Raw genomic sequence first — 19,176 nt, forward strand, 5'->3', positions numbered from 1 at the left:
AAATGAAGTACAGTCATTTGTGTGCATTTGTGTTCGTATGATGTGAGCATTGATTTTTGTATGATATCTTAATTTTTTTTTAAAGTGCTCATGTTTGGGACTTTAAATGACTCCTGCTGATGATAGTCCGCCTCCTGGTGAACATTAGAGCAATGAACACCGACACCTGGAGCCTGACAGTGTTTGGCACCATGTGTGAGATCTGATCAGGAGGAAGGAGTGAGTGTGAGTGAGTGTGTGTGTGTGTTTGTGAGTGTGTGTTTTCCTGCACCGGGGCCGTGCACACTCTGAGCAGGGCCACCGTTTTTGGGCCCACGTCACTGGTTTTCACGGTGGGCTGATCCAGCGCGGCTCTTCCGGTGGAGACGTGGCTCTGCGCTGCTGCCATATTGACGCTAACCAGCTAACAATCACACAACTTGAAGTCGCCTGTATCTTCGCACCTCGCCGTCCCAGAGTGACTGGAAATCACCAAACCAAGAAACACGAGAGACGGAAGATCGTCGTGCCGTAGAGAGAGACCAAAATGGTGAGTGACAGTCGACAATCGAGACACTTCCCTGGCTTTTATCGGGCCTGGCAATTATCATAACATTGGCTAACCTGGCGACTAGCTAAAGCCAGCTAGCTAGCTAGCTAGCTAGGCTCACCAAGAGCGAATTTAGAGGAAAAGCAAACGTTGTTTTTTACTGGGCTGACAGCGTTAACCTTACACGAGGTGACTAAAGCCAAGTAAATGAACCGTCGTGTTATTATTCAGAATGAGGTTTGAGGTGAGTAGGCGGCTCTCGGTGTGCAGACATTGCTGACGTTAACTAGCTTCACAGGCTAGCGCCAGGGTTAGCTCCTGTCACTAGCCGGATCCGAGCTAACGTTACCTGCTGTCATATTGTCCCCGGCCAGCCAACGCTGGATGCCGTCCCTCAACAAACCATACACATCCGTACATTGGTGTGGCCGTCGTGGGCAGCCATCTGCTGCCGCTTGTGTCCACGACTGTCGGCGTCAGCCACAGTTGTTGCTCGTCCATGTCCAGTTAGGATCCACCAGAATCGGGCTCTTTCATTTCTAACTTCAGCCATTGGCAACGTGGAGTGAATGCAGCCCCTTTATTCAGTTACCGGAGGGAAATAAATGGTATATTTAGCTTGTGTTAATCTAAGATTACCGTTGTATTATAGTTGAACAACTGTTATGGACTAGTATCCTACCTGTCCACGTTAGCTGCCATTGTCCCCAGTGTAATGTCTCAGCAGGCACCATTCTAACTGTAGCTGACTCAGAGCTGTAAAGCTAGCTGGCAGCTACTTCCACAGTCTTCTTCCACATAAACTCAAAACAGTAGCTGGTGTTGAACGCTGTGTGAACCAGTAATATTAGCTGAACTCCCACTCGAGCCACTTAAGTGAATGCTGAATGTAAAACACTAAGTTACCTTAAGATAATATCCAACTGGTGAAACCTGCTCTGCATAGAAAGTTAATTTTGCCCACAATTCTATATGCCTTTCAATAACATTATGCTCGCTTACTGAAGGTCCATCCGCACAATAACAGTCAGGTTTTTCTCTTCACCTGCAGGTGCTGTTGGCAGCGGCGGTGTGCACCAAGGCCGGCAAGGCCATTGTTTCGCGGCAGTTTGTTGAAATGACCCGGACACGTATTGAAGGCCTCTTGGCTGCGTTCCCTAAACTGATGAACACGGGCAAGCAGCACACCTTTGTGGAAACGGACAGTGTTCGCTATGTGTACCAGCCGCTGGAGAAACTCTACATGGTCCTCATCACCACCAAGAACAGCAACATCCTGGAGGACCTGGAAACGCTCAGACTTTTCTCCCGTGTGGTGAGGAAACGTGGAGATGACTCTCTGTGTCTGTCTATGCCCAGAAACTAAATTATGTCCGTCAGCACTGTGATGTGAAGAAATACCACATACTTTAATGATCCCCCTGACTGTAGTGGTAGGTTCATACTAGTTACTTAAAAGGACTGCATGTAATGGATGTTCACCTCTTCACACATATATTACATGCAGTCACTGAATACGTGTCAGCTCCTGTCACAAGAGTCTTCTCACCCTCCGAGTGTTCTCCTAACATGCACCGTAGCAGCCTCCAGCATCTCTGTGTGCATTAACGGCATGTCTCTGCTGGAGGCGGATTGTAGATATCGTGCAGTAGATACATTTGCAGCTTTAAATGGATTAGTTACTGATTCTCGAGTATACATTGATAGGTACAACCGTTCACGAGCAATTTTATTTTTATCGTTAATTCCATACAGACTTGAGGCAAAGCCATATTCAAGAGTGTGTCTCATTATTATATTTCATGTCTGAAAGTCATTGAATTAGGAGAATATTATTTGGGGTGTAGGCAGAAAAGCTAATTGTTATAGCTCCAGGAATGATCAGTATGAATACATTCTGTAAATTATTTTGTCTTTGGCTCACTTAACAAGTAAGTCAGTTTAAGAAAGTCTCTTGGCAAACAGAATTTATTTAAGACGCGTAACAGGAAGCCACGCTGCTGTCTCTATTTTCTAGTGAAAAGTCATTGTTGTTGAAGTAGTCTGAAATGTGTGCTTGTCCCTTTGTGCTCCCTTGTGTTATTTAACGTATGTGATGACTGGTTGACGACAGGATGTATATTACAATTGCTCAGAGCCTGACATCTGTATTAATAGACAGCTTCAACCTTCAAGCTCTGCTATAAATACCACACAGCAACTGGTGTTTCTTCGACACGCTTAAAGTTGCAAGCAAACGGCTTGTCAGAAATTTGGGTCAAAGATGCATTTGTGCTCCAAAAATGATCATAAAACAAGCAGTGTTGCTAAAGGTCAGCAAAAAGAACCAATTGTACAACAATCTCAGCGTTAAGTTGTTTTTTTTATTCAGGATCAGATACATGATGATCAGTGGAGCTGGCAGCAGTCAAGCTTTTAGCTTAGACTGTCATGTAGAAATTATTTTCTTAAAGTTCACATCTCTTCCTCGCTGCAGGGTGCACCAAATGTTAAAATGTTTGCTCAGGTTCAGTCGTCTGATATGAATTTGTCTTCTTTTCCATTCCAGATTCCAGAATACTGTCGTGTGCTGGAGGAGAGCGAAATATCGGAGCACTGTTTTGACCTGATCTTTGCCTTTGATGAAATTGTGGCACTGGGCTACAGAGAGAACGTCAACCTGGCTCAGATCCGCACCTTCACAGAGATGGACTCCCACGAGGAGAAGGTTTTCCGTGCTGTCAGAGAGGTTAGATCACATTGTTGTCTGCCTGGTTCACTGGATGCAGCGTCACCTCCACGAGTCTTTTCAGTAGTGTGGGGCGGGAGCGGGGGGCAGGATTTTTGCTGTACCTGGGTGGAACGTCTGTGCTGTCAGCATACCTGAGTGGGGTACACTGGTGTTCAGTGTGAAACAAAACAACTGCAAAACAAACCTTAGCACATGCTCATTGAAATCTGTCTATTCATACAGAACGGCCGGCGTTTCTTTCCCTTCAAAACCATATTTATTTAGATTTATTGGGCCACAGCTCAATACAATAACGCTACCTGACTATCTTTCTCATTGACTTCAGGCATTTTTTTCATCCTACTGACTCTAACAGTGCAGATATCATAATTTAGAACAACTGTAAATGTTGTTTTGTTAATCCACAGACTCAGGAAAGAGAGGCCAAGGCAGAGATGAGGAGGAAGGCCAAGGAGCTGCAGCAGGCTAGGAGGGACGCTGAGCGCTCTGGGAAGAAGGTGCCGGCGTTCGGTGGCTTCGGCAGCGCCGGCATGACCAGCGTCTCCTCAGGATCCATCATCACAGACACCATTGTCGAGCCTGAGAAGCCCAAGATCACACCGGCTCCAGTCAGGTACAACCCCAAGAAATACGTGAAACACTAGAAGTTCTTTTTCATGGTTAAAGACCACTGTTCAAAGACGCCATTTCTTTGTCTTCCCAGACCAAGTGGGCCCAGTAAGGCTCTGAAACTGGGTGCTAAAGGGAAAGAGGTGGACAACTTTGTTGACAAGCTCAAGTCCGAGGGTGAAACCATCATGCCGACCACAGGAAAGAGGGGCTCAGATGTATCCAAAGTTCTCCCACCACCAGTCAATGTGGAGAGGTAATGACGCGTCACGTCTATGTGGCTGAATCTTGTTTGCTCCTCAGAAATCAGATGATGTACTGAAGATTGTGTCTGAGCACGGAAGTGCCCATAACCCTCCTTAAAATGGTATTCAAGTGTGATGAAATCAAGTAGTGATGTTGCGTTTTTATTAATTTTTCTAATCGGATGACAATGAGGGTAACGGACATTAAAAGAAAATCACTAGTTCTGAATAGTTTAACAGAAATGTTGTTGAGGGGTGATGTGTCTTGTTCGGTCACTAAGCAATAAGTCAGAACCCAGAACTATGACTGGGACTGCCCAGTCAAATCTTATTTTGTCGGTCAAACCACTCCACTTTTTTTTAAAGCTCAGATAACAGCATGGCAGGATTTAAACATTTCTAATGCCAATTTTACTTTACTACGAAACAAGCTGTGCATGAAATAGAGATTGGAGATGGAAATGGATCCGGGGGGGGGGTACACAGCAACACTGTCAGGAGCCCAACATGAGAGAGTCTCCAGGGAGTTCTGTGATTTTAACTATGAGCAGGAGGCACAGAGGCAGATAAAACTTTAGACTTGACTTTGCTGGACTGTACTGTAACTGTGTAGAGGAGCAAATAATTTCTTATAATATTTACATATATTTCTCAGAAATACTCCTGAGGCTACTTGGAAAATTCCGATTGGGGTCCAGCCCTAATTTAAAATGGGTGTAACGAGATCCGGTGAACAAATATTTGACAGTGATGCAGTTGAGCTAAAAGACAACAAAGGAAGTGCACACTTGAGTGAATGCATCCAACATAGATCTGTTTTTATCATGTTCTGACTTCTCAGGTCGGTCTGTAATTCCGTTTTCCTTTTAAATTGAATAGATTTTTATGCAATTTAATAGATTTTCTGCACCACATTGAAAAGCCGATGGATTTGAATGCATCACTTGTAGTATAGCCTTTATTGTCATTGCGTGTGGACAATGGAATTAGGAAGTTGCTGCTTGTAGTCATACTCAGGCCAGGTTCTGCATGAAGCAGTTGTAAATGTGTTCTGTATTAAACCTGAAATTGGTGGCTCATTGTTGTTGAACTACAATATTTTGAGGTTTATCTGCTAAACCATTAAGTGAAGCTTCTCCTGTGCTGTACTAAACCACTGCTCCCCTGCTTTAACACAGTTACTCTTGCTCTGAGATGAGTTTTACACTCTTCAGTATTTGGTTAAAACTAACCGCACACATTAGGTGTTAAGTGCTGCCTGATTTAACTGTCTTCTGTGTGGTAGCTTGATTACTGATTAGAGGGTGTTCCTCCTCTCCAGTATTCACCTGCGTATTGAGGAGAAGATCTCGCTGACCTGTGGCCGTGACGGCGGCCTACAGAACATGGAGGTCCTGGGAATGGTGACGCTCCGAGTCACAGACGAAAAGAATGGACGCATCCGCCTCATTATCAACAACACTGACAACAAAGGATTGCAGCTGCAAGTAGGTCAAGCACATATCCTAGACATCGGCAGGTGTTCTAACATACAGCAGTGTGGCTTAGGCTTATATTGTGTAAATGCTTGTCGATAAAGGAGGAGGATACAGTGTGAGATATCACCTTACTGCCATGCTTTTAACGGGCACGTTCAGTGTTTCTAAACCTGGGTCCCATTTTACCATATGTTTGGTTTAGAAATGAGTAGAAGGCACAAAAAGTTTGGGGATTTGCTGTGAAAAGGGCTGCAAAGTAATCCTTTGGGGCAACTGCACCTGGTCACAGTTGGTCCACTAAAGGTCCACTAAAAGTCACTGACAGGCTCAGAGTGTTATTCTAAGTGTGTGACAGCATCATGGAAAGGATCCCTACAGAGAGAGACCTGGAAGATCCTTTTGGTTTAACCACAACAACGTGCTATTCAAAGGCATTCATTTTACCTCACAGAAGGTACTGCTAGCTACTAGTCATGTTAGACCTAAAATATATAAACACAACACCCAGGTTTAGAAATAACAGTTGCGTATTCAATCTTTGCCTATCTTGGAGACATTTTGAAGGAAGGTACACACTTGTATGACATCCGTGACAAAACCTTCAGTGAGATATCGAAGCTTAAGGCCTCTAATGCTTATGCACTTATCATTTCTGAAAATGATTTTGGATTTTGTCACAGTGAAACACAAAGATCTATTGAAATGAAAACTAATAGACAAGATGGAAGAGAAGAACGGCATGAATTAAAAGTGGCATGTTCTGTCTCACACAGTGGGGACAGAATGGAGAAGTGATTCCAGTCTTCTCTGAGCTTGACTAGTGAATGATGACGGTTACACTGATAGTTGTGTGTCTGTGTGTCCTCTTTTCACAGACACATCCCAATGTGGACAAGAAGTTGTTCACAGCTGAGTCAGTGATTGGCCTGAAGAACCCCGAGAAGTCTTTCCCTCTCAACAATGATGTTGGTGTGCTGAAGTGGAGACTACAGACCACAGACGAGTCCCTCATACCTCTAACCAGTAAGTGACTTTATCTGGGGACCAGTGGAGTAAAGCCACCTCGATGTGATGCTGCCGTTAGGTGATGAGAGCCTCGTGGCCCCCATTGTACGGCGTATGTGCAGTGGAGATGTAGTGAAGTATGACTGATAATATGACTGTCCTGTTCCTTCCGCAGTAAACTGCTGGCCTTCAGAGAGTGGTAACGGCTGCGATGTCAACATTGAATACGAGCTGCAGGAGGAGAGCCTCGAGCTCAATGACGTGGTCATCAGCATCCCTGTACCGTAAGTACACCCACCAAACACATGCAGCTGCACGTGTGGAGACACCACGGTCACTGGAGTCACACATGACGTAGAAACAACAAAAAGGGTATAAAACCAGTGTTCTGTTGATCTTTACAATTCAAGAATTGATAGGCTAACGGGTATAGCCGTCCGTGCTGGAAGAAAATGTTTGAATTGAATTGAGACCTGACAATTGGAACCGTGGATTTGGGGACACACCTGGCTAAAGGCACAGTGAGAGTGACAGTGTGTAGTTGCTTCACTGTCTTTGGTTGCTTGTGTTGTGACATGTCGGTGTCCTGCAGGTCTGGTGTGGGAGCTCCTGTGATCGGTGATCTGGATGGAGAGTACAAACACGACAGCAGGCGAAACGTTCTGGAGTGGTGCCTACCTGTCATCGATGCCAACAACAAGACCGGCAGCCTGGAGTTCACCATCGCCGGGCAGCCCAATGATTTCTTCCCTATCAATGTGTCCTTTGTGTCCAAGCGCAACTACTGCGACATCCAGGTGGGTTACTGAGGAGAAGTGTCACCTGTCACAGGTTTCTGGGTGGGGTTGGATTCTTTAGATCACATACACCTCAGTGAACAGAGGAGGGCACGATCAAGTTATTTAATATCCAGTAAAACGGTTTAGTTGAAGTCTTTTGTTAGAATGATTCCAGCCATACTGAGGAAACACTGTCCATGTTGGACTGTGTTAAACTGAAACCTGAAACCTGACACCTCTTCCTGTATGGGACAGAAAATGAGGAACACTTCTAATTGCGCTGTAGTCCAGTACATCGCCACCTTTAACTATGGTGTTGCTAATGAACATAGAAATGGTTTTCCACTTTTCTGACAGTGTGAACAAATATTGAGCATCATAAAACAAACATCATGGCCAGGGAGTGCACGTTTGCCATGTTTCTGAACATGAGTCACTGACTCTGAAGTGGTTGCAGCTGTCAGTCAAAAATTAACTCCAGGTGACATTTTCCTGCCGATCGTGTCTGTCAGGTCTGCTTTGTGCTGCATTTAGTCCAATGTTACTGTTGGCATGCAGAGCTGCAACAATTAGTCAGTTAAAAAAAGTCTGCACTTATTCATTCAGTCAGGCATTTATCTAGCAAAGACTTCAGCCTCTCACATGGGAGGATTTACTGCCTCCCTGTCCTCAGTGATTGTAAACTAAATCTATATTTCAGCCTGGCCACTATACAGAGATGACAAACTAAGTTTTGAGGTCATTTAAAAACAGCGTCTGCTTTGCATAGTTTATCCACCAGAGTGCACTCACACGTCGACTTTTACACTGGAACATGTCCTGCTTAGTGTGTGTGTTGTTCACATTGAGAATAAAAAACAATCTAATGGATCCATAATAGTGTTGTGAGCCTTTACTGGGTTACATGAAGCTGCCCTCACTAGTTGGCACCAGGAATGCTCTGTTAAGCTAATTATTAATATTTAATGTACAGCCATGGTTAGCTGTTGTGTCTAAGATGTGACAGCCACCTGCCACTAGTACCTGCATTTCCTTTTAATTGGCCGGGACATTAGAAACATCTTAACCCAAATCTAGAGTTGGTTTTTGTTGCGTGTTTATCTTTTGAAAAATGAGCTGATATATTGTATCAGATTTTTTAAACTCCCAAATGTCTAAATGAAGTGAAACAGTGACCCTGTCTGTGCACAGTAATGTTGTTGATGATGACTTCCTTTCCTTCTCCCTGTTTCCCAGGTTACCAAAGTGACCCACGTAGACGGCGACGGCCCCGCTAGATTCTCTTCAGAAACCTCCTTTGTTGTCGACAAATACGAAATCCTGTAAAACGCGTTGAAAGAAATCGACAAAATCAAAAAAATCACCAACAAAAATGTCCAAATCTATGCTACAGAGAGAGATTGAAGATTTCTTGCCTGCCCACCCTGTATACTATTTCAGAGACTGTGTACATCGACAGGACTGCGTCAGCCCCCTGGCCGAGCCTCTTCCTGTGGTGGAGCAGAGCAGCGGTGGTGTATTTATATGTTTGTATGAGAGAGGATCATCTATATATAGAGTTAATTGAACAGGAAAAACCAACGTGTACACACACACACACACACACACTCTCGCACACACACAAAAGAAAACCACACTGATGCTGTTGTGTTCGCCAAGCAGAACTGTAAAGAGGACTTCAGACTAAGTAGAGGATGACTGCGGGGGTGCAGGAGAGGCCAGCGGTCCATCTATCAGTAAAACCCTGCCAGGAGGTAGAGAGGGAGGACAGGGACCTGAGGCCGCCGCATCAGTCTCCGCTAGAATGAGCGCTGGTAGTTTAGCATCCCCCAAGAATCATGCGTCCTGCACAACCTTCCTCCTTCACATTCGCACCGCAGCGGTCCGCCGGTAAAGCCCTCCTTGAGCAGCGGGGTCCTTGCTTTCTTTCTTTTCAGATTTTCTCATCGTTAATACCTGCGGAATTGTAGCTGTTGCAGTCATTATAATCCTGTCACTCTTTACTCGTTAGACTATTGTGGTTTGATCTATTGATATCTCACTTCAGATGATTGTTCTTTTCTTTGTCGTAAGGACGCTCAGTTTTTGTAGAGGTGACACTTTGGTTCTTCGCTGAAAAGCAAAATATTGCTCTGTGCTCAGTATATTGTCCTGTCTGCGGTTATCATCAGCAAAACTTTCGCAACATGTCCTTGTTATTTTTAACTTTTTTTTTTCACCGTTTGCTGTATAATTTGTCATTGTTTAGCACTAATCGAGATATTGACATTTGACAGTGAAGAGCAGGACGGTGTGAGGAACTCTCAGCTGCAGGACAAAGTTACCAGTAAATACATTTGATTATTGCATCTGTTGAATTTTCTTATCATCTTTTTTTTTTTTAATGTAACACCATTGCAGCCACTCCTCACTTTTCCCAAAAGAGGCGCCATGTTTTCATTCTGGTCCGTTAAAGTCCAACGATCAGACCTCAGATATCACAGAGAAAGAGGGACTTTGAAGACGGCCCAGAAACAACAGCCAAGCCCCCTAATCTAACATCCGACAAGGCGTTTGAGATCTGAGAAGGAAGTGGATGTGTGTGGAACTGGAAGTCCACACACACACACACACACACACACACACAGAGAGCAGGGATCAGAGACCGGCAGCCTGATATTCGACACTCTTCCCTACATCCAGGGTAAGCAGAGACTACTGGAGCCCTGGTAGTAAACTCTGCTGCCGACGCCCCCCGTTCATCCACCGCGTCATCCTTTACTTACATTCTCATAATACATCAACATTATCCCAAATATAACATTTGTCTTTCATGTTCTTGTTTTTTTTTCATTTGTACTCCCCAAATTTCAATTTGAAGATGGTTGTGTGGATGTGGGGTTGAAAATGACTAGGTTGAGCATTTTTAACTAAATTACTGAAGGGGAATCTTAACATTCCAGTGTACAATTAGAAAAAAAGAATCTTTAATGGAATAAAATGTATTATTGAAAATGGAAGTCTGACTTGGGTTTTGTGTTTTAGTGAGGCACTTAATCAGCACCAGGAATTTGCCCTGTTGGGAGTCCTGCATAATGCAGATTGTATCACAGTGTGGTGGCTCTGGGCATTTTATGAACCTGGTTCCATGTAGGTGAGGAGTTATTTAGTGTGTTTTGTCCCTCTGTTGCTTGCAAGCAGAACGTGTTTATATCCTAGTGGGATTTGGCAGAATATGTTTAAAACAGAAGCAGTTTGTTGGTCCAGTCAAGTCAACCCGGAAACACACACGTTCTTTTTCCTTTCCTGTGTGAACGTTTGAGTTTGAGGTATTTTAATTGTCGTGTCCTCAGTGGTGACGAACCAGAGTCCCCCGTAATCCTTCAGAGTGACTCATCGTGTCCTCTCACGCGAGACCTGGTTCGTTAGCTCTAACTGTGAGACACCAGACTAAACATGGAGCAGCCTGTGTGTCTACATGCATGACTCATGTCTGATCCTTGTTGTACCACTAAAGCACTAAAGCTCAGTAGCTTCGGTAGCCTTGTTGGTTTGGGTCCCTGTAAAATCACGACATGTAACCTCTTGTCACCCGTCAAATTTCAAAAGTTAAACCTTTTAGATCCCCAAATTGGTTAAATTACACAGTAAATCACAAGAAAAGCAGACTAAGAGTGTCACGTGTACCATGTTCTCCATCCTCGGACTGCTGAGGCCGATGGGAATGTCATTTAGTTTTGCAGGTATTTGGTCAACCAAGACTTTGAATTAAAATGTTGACCTCACTGTGGTGCTAGATGAACATCTAGAGGAAGCTATTAGAACTCATTCTCTGGGGACCATGAATGTCGGTAGCAGCTTTAATGGCAGTCCATCCGATGGTGCTGGACCGACTGACGGACTGCGGCTGTGCTCCATGCTGCTGCACCGCTGTGGTGGCTAAAGAGCAGATTAGAGGAGAGGTTGAAAGGTCTAGTGTCTAATTATATACTGCAGCCTACACATAGTTATGCAGTGTAAGAACTATGTGAGGGAATAACTCTCATAGGGAGCAAAGCAGGGAAATGTTACAATTACGTTAAGTTAAAGGTGCACCCAGCAACTTTTTCCACTTTGGTCACCCCAGACAGCAGTGAGCAGGCAGTGCTTGAATGTATCTTAGGCCGTGGCCTGTGTGTGTAAAATAACTGTGACTTAATGAAGCTACAGTACAGTAATTGTGCAGCTAAAGGGATAATACACCTAAACAGAAGTCACATTTTTCAAGTCATCTTGGCTGATTGGGGATCTGCTTAAAGGCCACCTGACTCTGGTTTTATAGGGTGAACACTTTTTATGTGTTTGTGTTTGCAGTAGCGTGAAGTCAAAGGTCGAGCAAACCTTTGACCCCCACAGCCCCTCTCTTGTTTCGGCCTCATCTCTGGAGTTTTCCTCTCATGCAGATGGACTGCGTGACAGATGAAGCTCAGCAGACGTGAAGATGAGGCGAGTCAGACGCTGAGGCGCTGCGGCCCAACAGATGGGTAAATGATGGGCGAGGGATGGAGAGTGTGAAGGGAGGGCAGGTCTTTAAAGGGTCAGAGGGGGGGTGATTTCAAGAGAGCTTACCAGCAGCCATATTTGGACTGGGGGGTGTTGTTGGAGGAGGGGGAGGGCGGCGGGGCGGGGGTGGTGGTGTTAATAGCAGCCCTCCAGTCATAAAAAGAGGGTGTGTCTGTTTTCCGAATGAATGAGCAGACTGATAAGCTTTGTGAAGGGTCTCAGAGGAGGGAGAGGGAGAGGGGAGAGCAGGGCCACGCTGTTGTCTTTGGCATGTTAAACACACTGTCTGCAGGCACACACCTCACACTGCAGAGCTCACCGGGACTCACTCCGGATGTCCGCACTGCATTTGGACTCTTGTTGGACGCTGTTTTCTTGAATGGAGTGTGGAGTTGGAAGAGTTTTGTAACATCTCACTTTTGTCACTGTCTGCTCAACCGGATTCAAGGATGATGCTGAAGAAAGTGCGATTTAAGGTAAAGTCCTTGATTTTGTGGATGTGTTCTGTCTTGTTGCGCCTTAACCATCAAACCAGTGGACGGTCCAGCTGCCGTCCATCATCACATACAGCATAGTTTCTGTAGGGATACTGCTCATGAGGCTCAGCTTTGAACAGAGGGATCTCTAACCTGATACTACAAACGGATCATTTTACCAGGTAGACTAGATGGAGAGCTAATGTAGAGAGTTGGTATGTGACATTTCCCTGGGAACATCTCTTGAGGTGATTCTGATAGAATCCACTGGCTCGCAGGAGGTGATGTGCGTTACTTTTTTTATTTAGAGGACATTGACGATGCACAGAGCGCCATCCACACACACGTCCATCAGAGGACTACAACACACTAACCTATGAAGTGTGAAGGGGAAACACCACAGATCAGGAAACTATAGTGAAAGAAATGAAACTCTGACAGTTCAAACCACCTCTACCTCCAATCTGACTTTGTTGAGTGGCTCTAAATCCACTTGTAATCTACACGCTCTGAGTCCCATCGCTTTAAAGGAAACCCATCCCAGTGTGGGACTGAACGGAGCTGCCGGGCCCCGCTTGGCTCCTGCCTGCAGTTCAAAGAGAAAAGCTGCTGCCTGCTGCTCAGTGTGTGTGCCGACACTGAGGTGATAATTACAGAACAGCGACCGGAACAGGAGCAGCTTTACTGTTGTCACTGATGTAGTTATGAGACAGCTCCTGTTCCTATTAGCTTATTATCATTTCTTATCGTTAAAACATGAGGTTTTCTCTCCCATATTCTGTTGTTTTAGTTATATTGAGTGTATCATACAGTATATATTCATACCTCTATAACTTCCATCATTTACTGCTTTGTTTTTTAGGTGTTCCATTAATCCACCGTTGTGCTTTTCAAAATAAAAGTTGCAAAATACTCTACAGTTGCTAAAAGTAACAGAAAATAAGATGAAAGAACTGTCACGCTCATTCATAGAACTGTGAACACACCAAAAGCTACAAAATACTCCAAATGATTCGCCAGTTGCTTCGTTCATTTTTCATTTCTATTAGTTTATCTGAGCAGGACAGAGGATGTTAATGAACATCAGTATAAAAATACAAGAGGAAACAAGCTGGTGTTAGCAAAACTGCTAATTTACATCCACAGTTCCTTGGAAGGTCACAAAGATTGAAGTCAAGGCAACTGAACACACTTACAGCACATGTCAACAAGAAGGCAATTCACAGGACTTTATGTAAAACATGAAAAGCTTTGTGCCAGAGTGCAAATAGAAGACATTATAAAAGGACATCTAAATACGGTAAAAAGTAGAGACATTAAATGATTAAAACAAGCTAAAACAGGTACAGAATTATAAGAATTAAAGTTCCAGTGCAAGAAGTGAATAAAGTTTTTGATTTAATAAAAGGCAGCAACAAGCAGAAAAGTCTTCAGCCTTGATTAAGAAGAACTGAGAGTTGCAGCTGACCTGCAGTTTTCTGGTACTTTGTTCCAGATCTGTGGTGCATAAAAACTGAACGCAGGCTCTTCAGCTTTAGTTTGGACTCTGGGGACAGAGAGCAGACTTGACAAGTCCGGATAGTTCATAGCAAAGCAGCAGATCAGAAATCTAAACCCATCAGCGCTTCCTGAACCAGCACATTACATTACAAGCACAGTATTGAATACTGTTCTTTCTCCTTTATTCTGTTATGCTGCTGCAACCACGTTGTCTCTCTCATGTAAGTTTCATGTTACTGTGTGCAGTCTGTGGATTTTGGCTCTGCAGGAGGTGACCGACCTGCAGGGGTCCCAGCAGGGAGGAGTGAGAGTAACTGGAGGTCATTCATCACCGTTAATGTAGCAGCCATCAGATCACGTCCTCACTGTCACCACTGACGGTAAATAAGTAGTGTGAGCGTGGACGACACAGGACGACCACGGCGTTGTTTTATGTCGCTCCCTCTCTCACCTGTTGGGGCCAGCTGTCCCGGCCTCCGCTGAGAGGTGACACTTTTCCCGAGCAGTGTGACGAAGAGAGCGTGAGGAAGAGGGGCAGGGAGAGTACTCTGAAAGGGAGAGTAAAGGAGACCAAGTCAACAAAAACAAGTCAAGGGGAGTTAGTTTGTGCTGCTAGAGCAAAGACAGACAGACAGACAGACAGACAGACAGACAGACAGACAGACAGACATATTGGCTGAATTCTGTATCCATATGAGGAATTTCCTCTCTGTGACGATTGAAACAGCTGCAGATCTGCTGACTGCTGAACTGTCCTCAGCAGCTTGTTGTCAGGATCTTTCCTCACACCGACCTGCTACATTCTGTCGGCCTCTTTGCTCAACAACAGCTTCTCTTTCACATCCAGGTTCAGTCCAGCCGGGAAAACTAAGACAAATGGACTCTTTTTTCTTTTCTTTCAACCATCAGACATCATAAAACCAAACAGTTATGCTATGCCTGAATGATTCTGCAAACACAGAAACATATTAGTGTGAGATATAAGGAGTCTGGGCTGTTTCCTTTCTCTTTGCATTTGTTGTTAAGCTTCACGAAGCCACAGATGTTTTCTTCACTTGCAAAGACCCGAGAGAAAGTAAGACAGTGCTTCCTCCTTCCCTCTCTGATGGACCAACCACTGCTGGGTGATGGACTGTGACGCCAAAGAATTCTGCAAACGCACAGGCTTTCATCAGTGGGTCAGATAGACAGTGACTTTAACTGAAAATCTTTTAACATTGAGACACATTTACAGAAGAACAAACATGCATGTTTCAATAAGGACCCCTTAAACTTGGTTATTACAAACCAGTATCCACAATGCACATCACAGGGACATGCAGCAGTTAAGAAATGATGTGTTTTTGCACTGCCACCGTCTCCCATCGTGGTCAACATCAGTTTCCATCAGCAGCACTAGATGGCACTAGTGTTCTGCTGGTTCCCTGCTCTCCGTCTCAGACACCATCATAAAGAAATGATGCCTGGAGCTAAACTCTCAGTAATCCCTCACAACAGCAGCACTCCCAGACATTTGTCTGGATTAAACCACTGCTGGCCATTGTCGAGAACGGGAGCAACATATCGGCGTTGAAAGGCAGAGCATGACATGAAAACTGACATGGAAGTTATTGTGGGAATATTCAGTCACTCGGCGATAGTGTTGTTCAATAAAACGTTTCTCTGGTGGCACATTGTGGGCCCACAACAGAGCTGCAGCTTCCTACAGTATGGCCCCCAGGCTTCAGGGGCAACATGTGGGAGTCTGATCCACCACCCATCAGCTGCAAACACATCCTGGCAAAAAATGATGACCCATTTCCTTCAAATCTTTACATTCCTCCCCCTCTGCCAGCCCTGAATCGCTTGGTAATTGAATTTCCATCCCGCGCAGAAACGTCCAAGCTTTTTGTTCACTGAGTGAGATACTCCAATCATCTCAAAGGATCAAGTCAGCGCCCATCGAGGCCTTTGATGTTCATAATGAGCGCTTCCCTCAGCTCAGCCCTGCAGCGCTGCACTGTATGTTTCTATAAAGGCGTTAGGATTTGAATGGGTGCGTGGGTTCTGGTGTGGTGCAGGGGAGGAGGGGAGCAGAACCAAATATGCTTTTCATTAAAGATGAAAGGAGGGAGAGCTTTTACTGCCTCAGACGTCTGTTTATGCTAAGTGTGAGGGTGTGCTCTGTGTGTGTGTGTGTGTGTGTGTGTGTGTATTCGCATAAAAGAGAAATTTACCTTTGACCCCCCTGGTGTTTTGTGGTTACCTGGAGGCTCATCTGTGCACTTCAACTGCAATTTCTGGTTCTTTTTACTGCACCAAGGATACATGACGTGACATATTGGTTCACATCTTTCCATCCACACAGACGCTGAAAGGCAAATGTAAAAGACAATCTAAGGTCTTCCGTGCACTTGTCGCTTCTCTTTGTCTTGCACATCTATAATATGTCATTTAAAGATGAATGTTTGCGAACATGTCAGTTGTATTCAACCCTGTTTAATACAACTTTATAAGCATAGTGTACAGTAAGGAGTGTTAAGGGGAAGGAGGATACTAAATACCTCTAATGGCGTCGTCTAGTTATCTTGGTTAAAGGCCAATAGAACATGTGATGCCTATCAGTGGAACTGTTTATGGAGGCAAAGAAAAAAAGTGTAGAAAAAGTATTTTCCCAGCAGAGACACATGAGCTGCTTACAGCCAACACAAATTGTCAATTAAAAGAATACATATAAAATGATGGCACAGGAAGAGCTAGAGCAACAACAGGCATTTGATGTGGAGAATAGACCATCATGCATTGTTGCAGCACTGCTGAGCAGTTTAAAAAAGAGGGTAGGCGGTCACGGTGGGAGGTAGAGCTTGTTTCCACAATTGAGAACGAGTTTTGAAAGCCCAACATCTCAGTAGTGACTAACACTCCTATCAACCCACACTGATATGTTACAACACTTCTATTCAACTTCAAGTGTCTGCAGAGAATTTTTTTTCCTACCAGCTGTCGTGACCAACGTCAGAATTTCATTTGGATAAACAGGTTGAAGATGCTGCGCCTCAGTTGGTTCGGGTGGGATGTTTTCCTCTGCAACAGCCCAGCTGTGTGATTTAGGCTGACAGATGAGTGTGTGTAGCGTACATCATGATAAGTCCCACCCAGCTGTACAGGAATGTTAGGCATGTGATATCATATAATTCAAAATGAACCTTTCCCAGAATCTGCAGACATGTGCTGAGCAGCACACAGATGCAGGGTTTCAGTCTGAATTTAGGCTTATTTGTATCATCGTAGAGAGGCTTGTTAGCTCCAAGTAGCTGGTTTGGTCACAGAGGAACCCGTCTGCAGTAGTTCTGCTCTGTGAATGTGAATCAGTCTTACAGCATTACAGATTGTGTAGAAGTGCTTCTCCACACAACTCGGCACCACAACAAACATCGCTCACGCTCTGGCGTGTCCTCCGTCTTGTTTGTGACTCTGCCTGGACACGTGTCTTCTACATTTATGTTGATTCTGTCTAGCACAGAGCCAACATAGTGGTCACTGTCATGACAGCCCCGAACAATTAGAGCAATGTGTGACAGCTACAGTATCGGTCTCCTCAGACCTCCGTGCACCCAAATCTGTAAATAACACGGCAACAACATGTGGGAAGAAGGACCAAGTCATGACTGAGTCAGCACTTCAGGGATACGCAGCATCCTGCGGTGCCTACTCTTTGGTCAGACAATCAAAATCTATTTTGTCATAAATTATACCTTATTATCTGTAACCCACATACAGGTGACGAGTTAAAGGAAAAGCCAGAATACAATGGACAAACATGACAGGGGCAGAAGCTTTTATACAGGCCTCATTTGATCATTTGATGAGTATGGAAATGATGCTAATCGTCATGGAAGTTCCACATTTAGGCCACGTGTTGACACCTTAGATGAGCCATCTCCATTTTCAGTTCTGAAAGCCAGAGAGTGGATTAGATGGTTGTTACTGTTGCTGGTCAGAGGACCTTTGGCCATGCAGAGTCTCTGTGCTCATCATGAGACGTCACTGTGCAGCTTCCTGTGGAGTCTATGAATATTTCACTGCTATATAGTTCAGTGCACTACAACATCCCTATGGAGTCCATGCAGGAGGGGGCTCCTGGGTGCCTGGGGGTTGACCTTTGTTGGATGTTATCCCTCATCTCTCTCCCCTCATTACCTGTCAGCTCTCTGGGAAACTGTATCTCAGTCCATGCAGGTGTGACTGTGGACAAAAACACATGCAGGTGTGCCTACAGCAGACTATAAATATGTATATCCACCTTTTCTAACTGATGTTGCTCTGTTTTATGGATGGCTACGCACCTGAATTTAGCTTTATCATTATTAGTTAATTGTCCAGTTAATGGAGATCCAATAAAAGGTGAACGTGTGAAAAAGAATCTGAAAACCTGTTCACATGATTAGCTTCCACAGCAGGAAAAGGTTTGAGGGCAGTCACTGGAGCTTGAAGTGGAGGTGATGTGGCACACGGCCTGGCTTTACGCAGGAAGAGCCTGTCAGCCTCGACTCAGGGTGAAGAAAGCTGTCCTTACACACAGCCTCCCACACACACACACACATGCAGATCTCAGTGGTGGGTGCAGCCATGTTTCCAGCTCTTAAAGCTAAACGCTCACACCTTTCGCTCATTAATAATGGACTGCTTACATTTATTATGGTGCAGTTCCGTCCCCGTAACCTTCTTGTTTGGACAGTTGTAGGATTTAACACTAAATCAAATGTCTTGGAAGATCACATATTCTGCTCATTTTCAAGTTCTTACTCATATCAGGAACAAGTGCTTCTAGAACAAGTTCACATGGTTTAATGTTCAAACAACACATTATGTGTCTTACACCAGAAATAGATGCTGCCGCTGTTTTCAGCCTCCGTCTGAACGCTCTGACGTTCAAGACCAACAGAACAGTTTGCTGCTTTATCCACACGTTTGCCATCTTTGTGTTACTGAGAGGTGGCATCTGTGAGAAAAAACAATGGTGGACAGATAGGTGGGTTCAGGGGGTTTTCAGAGGGTGGGGTCAGTCAGCCTGCTGAAGGACTGGAGGAGGTCACATGATCAACAGACCCCCCCCCCCCCAAAATGGTGTATTTTCACACATATTTACTGAAAGATGGAGCCGGAGAAAAAGAGAGAGGACGGTCTTTTCTCAGAGCTTGGTGGTACAGAGCGGTAATCAGAAGCCTGTTTATTAGAATAGAAGAGACTAGAATAGACTAACCAGTAACAGTGGAGTCAGTGTGAGAGAATAAACGTCTGTTCTCCACTGAGAGTTACCCTCT

The 19,176-nt window shown here is 44.6% G+C and overlaps 1 protein-coding gene across 1 annotated transcript; it reads left to right on the forward strand.

Annotated features, from left to right (window-relative positions):
• The first annotated feature begins 375 nt into the window (after nt 1–375).
• On the forward strand, nt 376–10,367 carry LOC139200190 (coatomer subunit delta). Its single transcript, XM_070829429.1, has 10 exons — nt 376–529; nt 1,581–1,844; nt 3,078–3,257; nt 3,668–3,873; nt 3,964–4,125; nt 5,436–5,601; nt 6,468–6,615; nt 6,773–6,881; nt 7,190–7,394; nt 8,613–10,367. Exons 1-10 carry the CDS (start codon nt 527–529, stop codon nt 8,700–8,702), a joined length of 1,533 nt encoding a protein of 510 aa, XP_070685530.1. The 5' UTR covers nt 376–526; the 3' UTR covers nt 8,703–10,367.
• The last annotated feature ends 8,809 nt before the right edge of the window (nt 10,368–19,176 follow it).

The sequence above is a fragment of the Pempheris klunzingeri genome, chromosome 4 (assembly GCF_042242105.1).
Source record: "Pempheris klunzingeri isolate RE-2024b chromosome 4, fPemKlu1.hap1, whole genome shotgun sequence".
Classification (NCBI taxonomy): Eukaryota; Metazoa; Chordata; class Actinopteri; order Acropomatiformes; family Pempheridae; genus Pempheris; species Pempheris klunzingeri.

Excerpts from the sequence above, each read along its gene's own strand:
- LOC139200190 (XM_070829429.1), top strand. Across the intron at positions 1,845-3,077 it reads TCAGACTTTTCTCCCGTGTG|ATTCCAGAATACTGTCGTGT; the intron begins GTGAGGAAACGT and ends TTTCCATTCCAG. Across the intron at positions 3,258-3,667 it reads TTTTCCGTGCTGTCAGAGAG|ACTCAGGAAAGAGAGGCCAA; the intron begins GTTAGATCACAT and ends GTTAATCCACAG.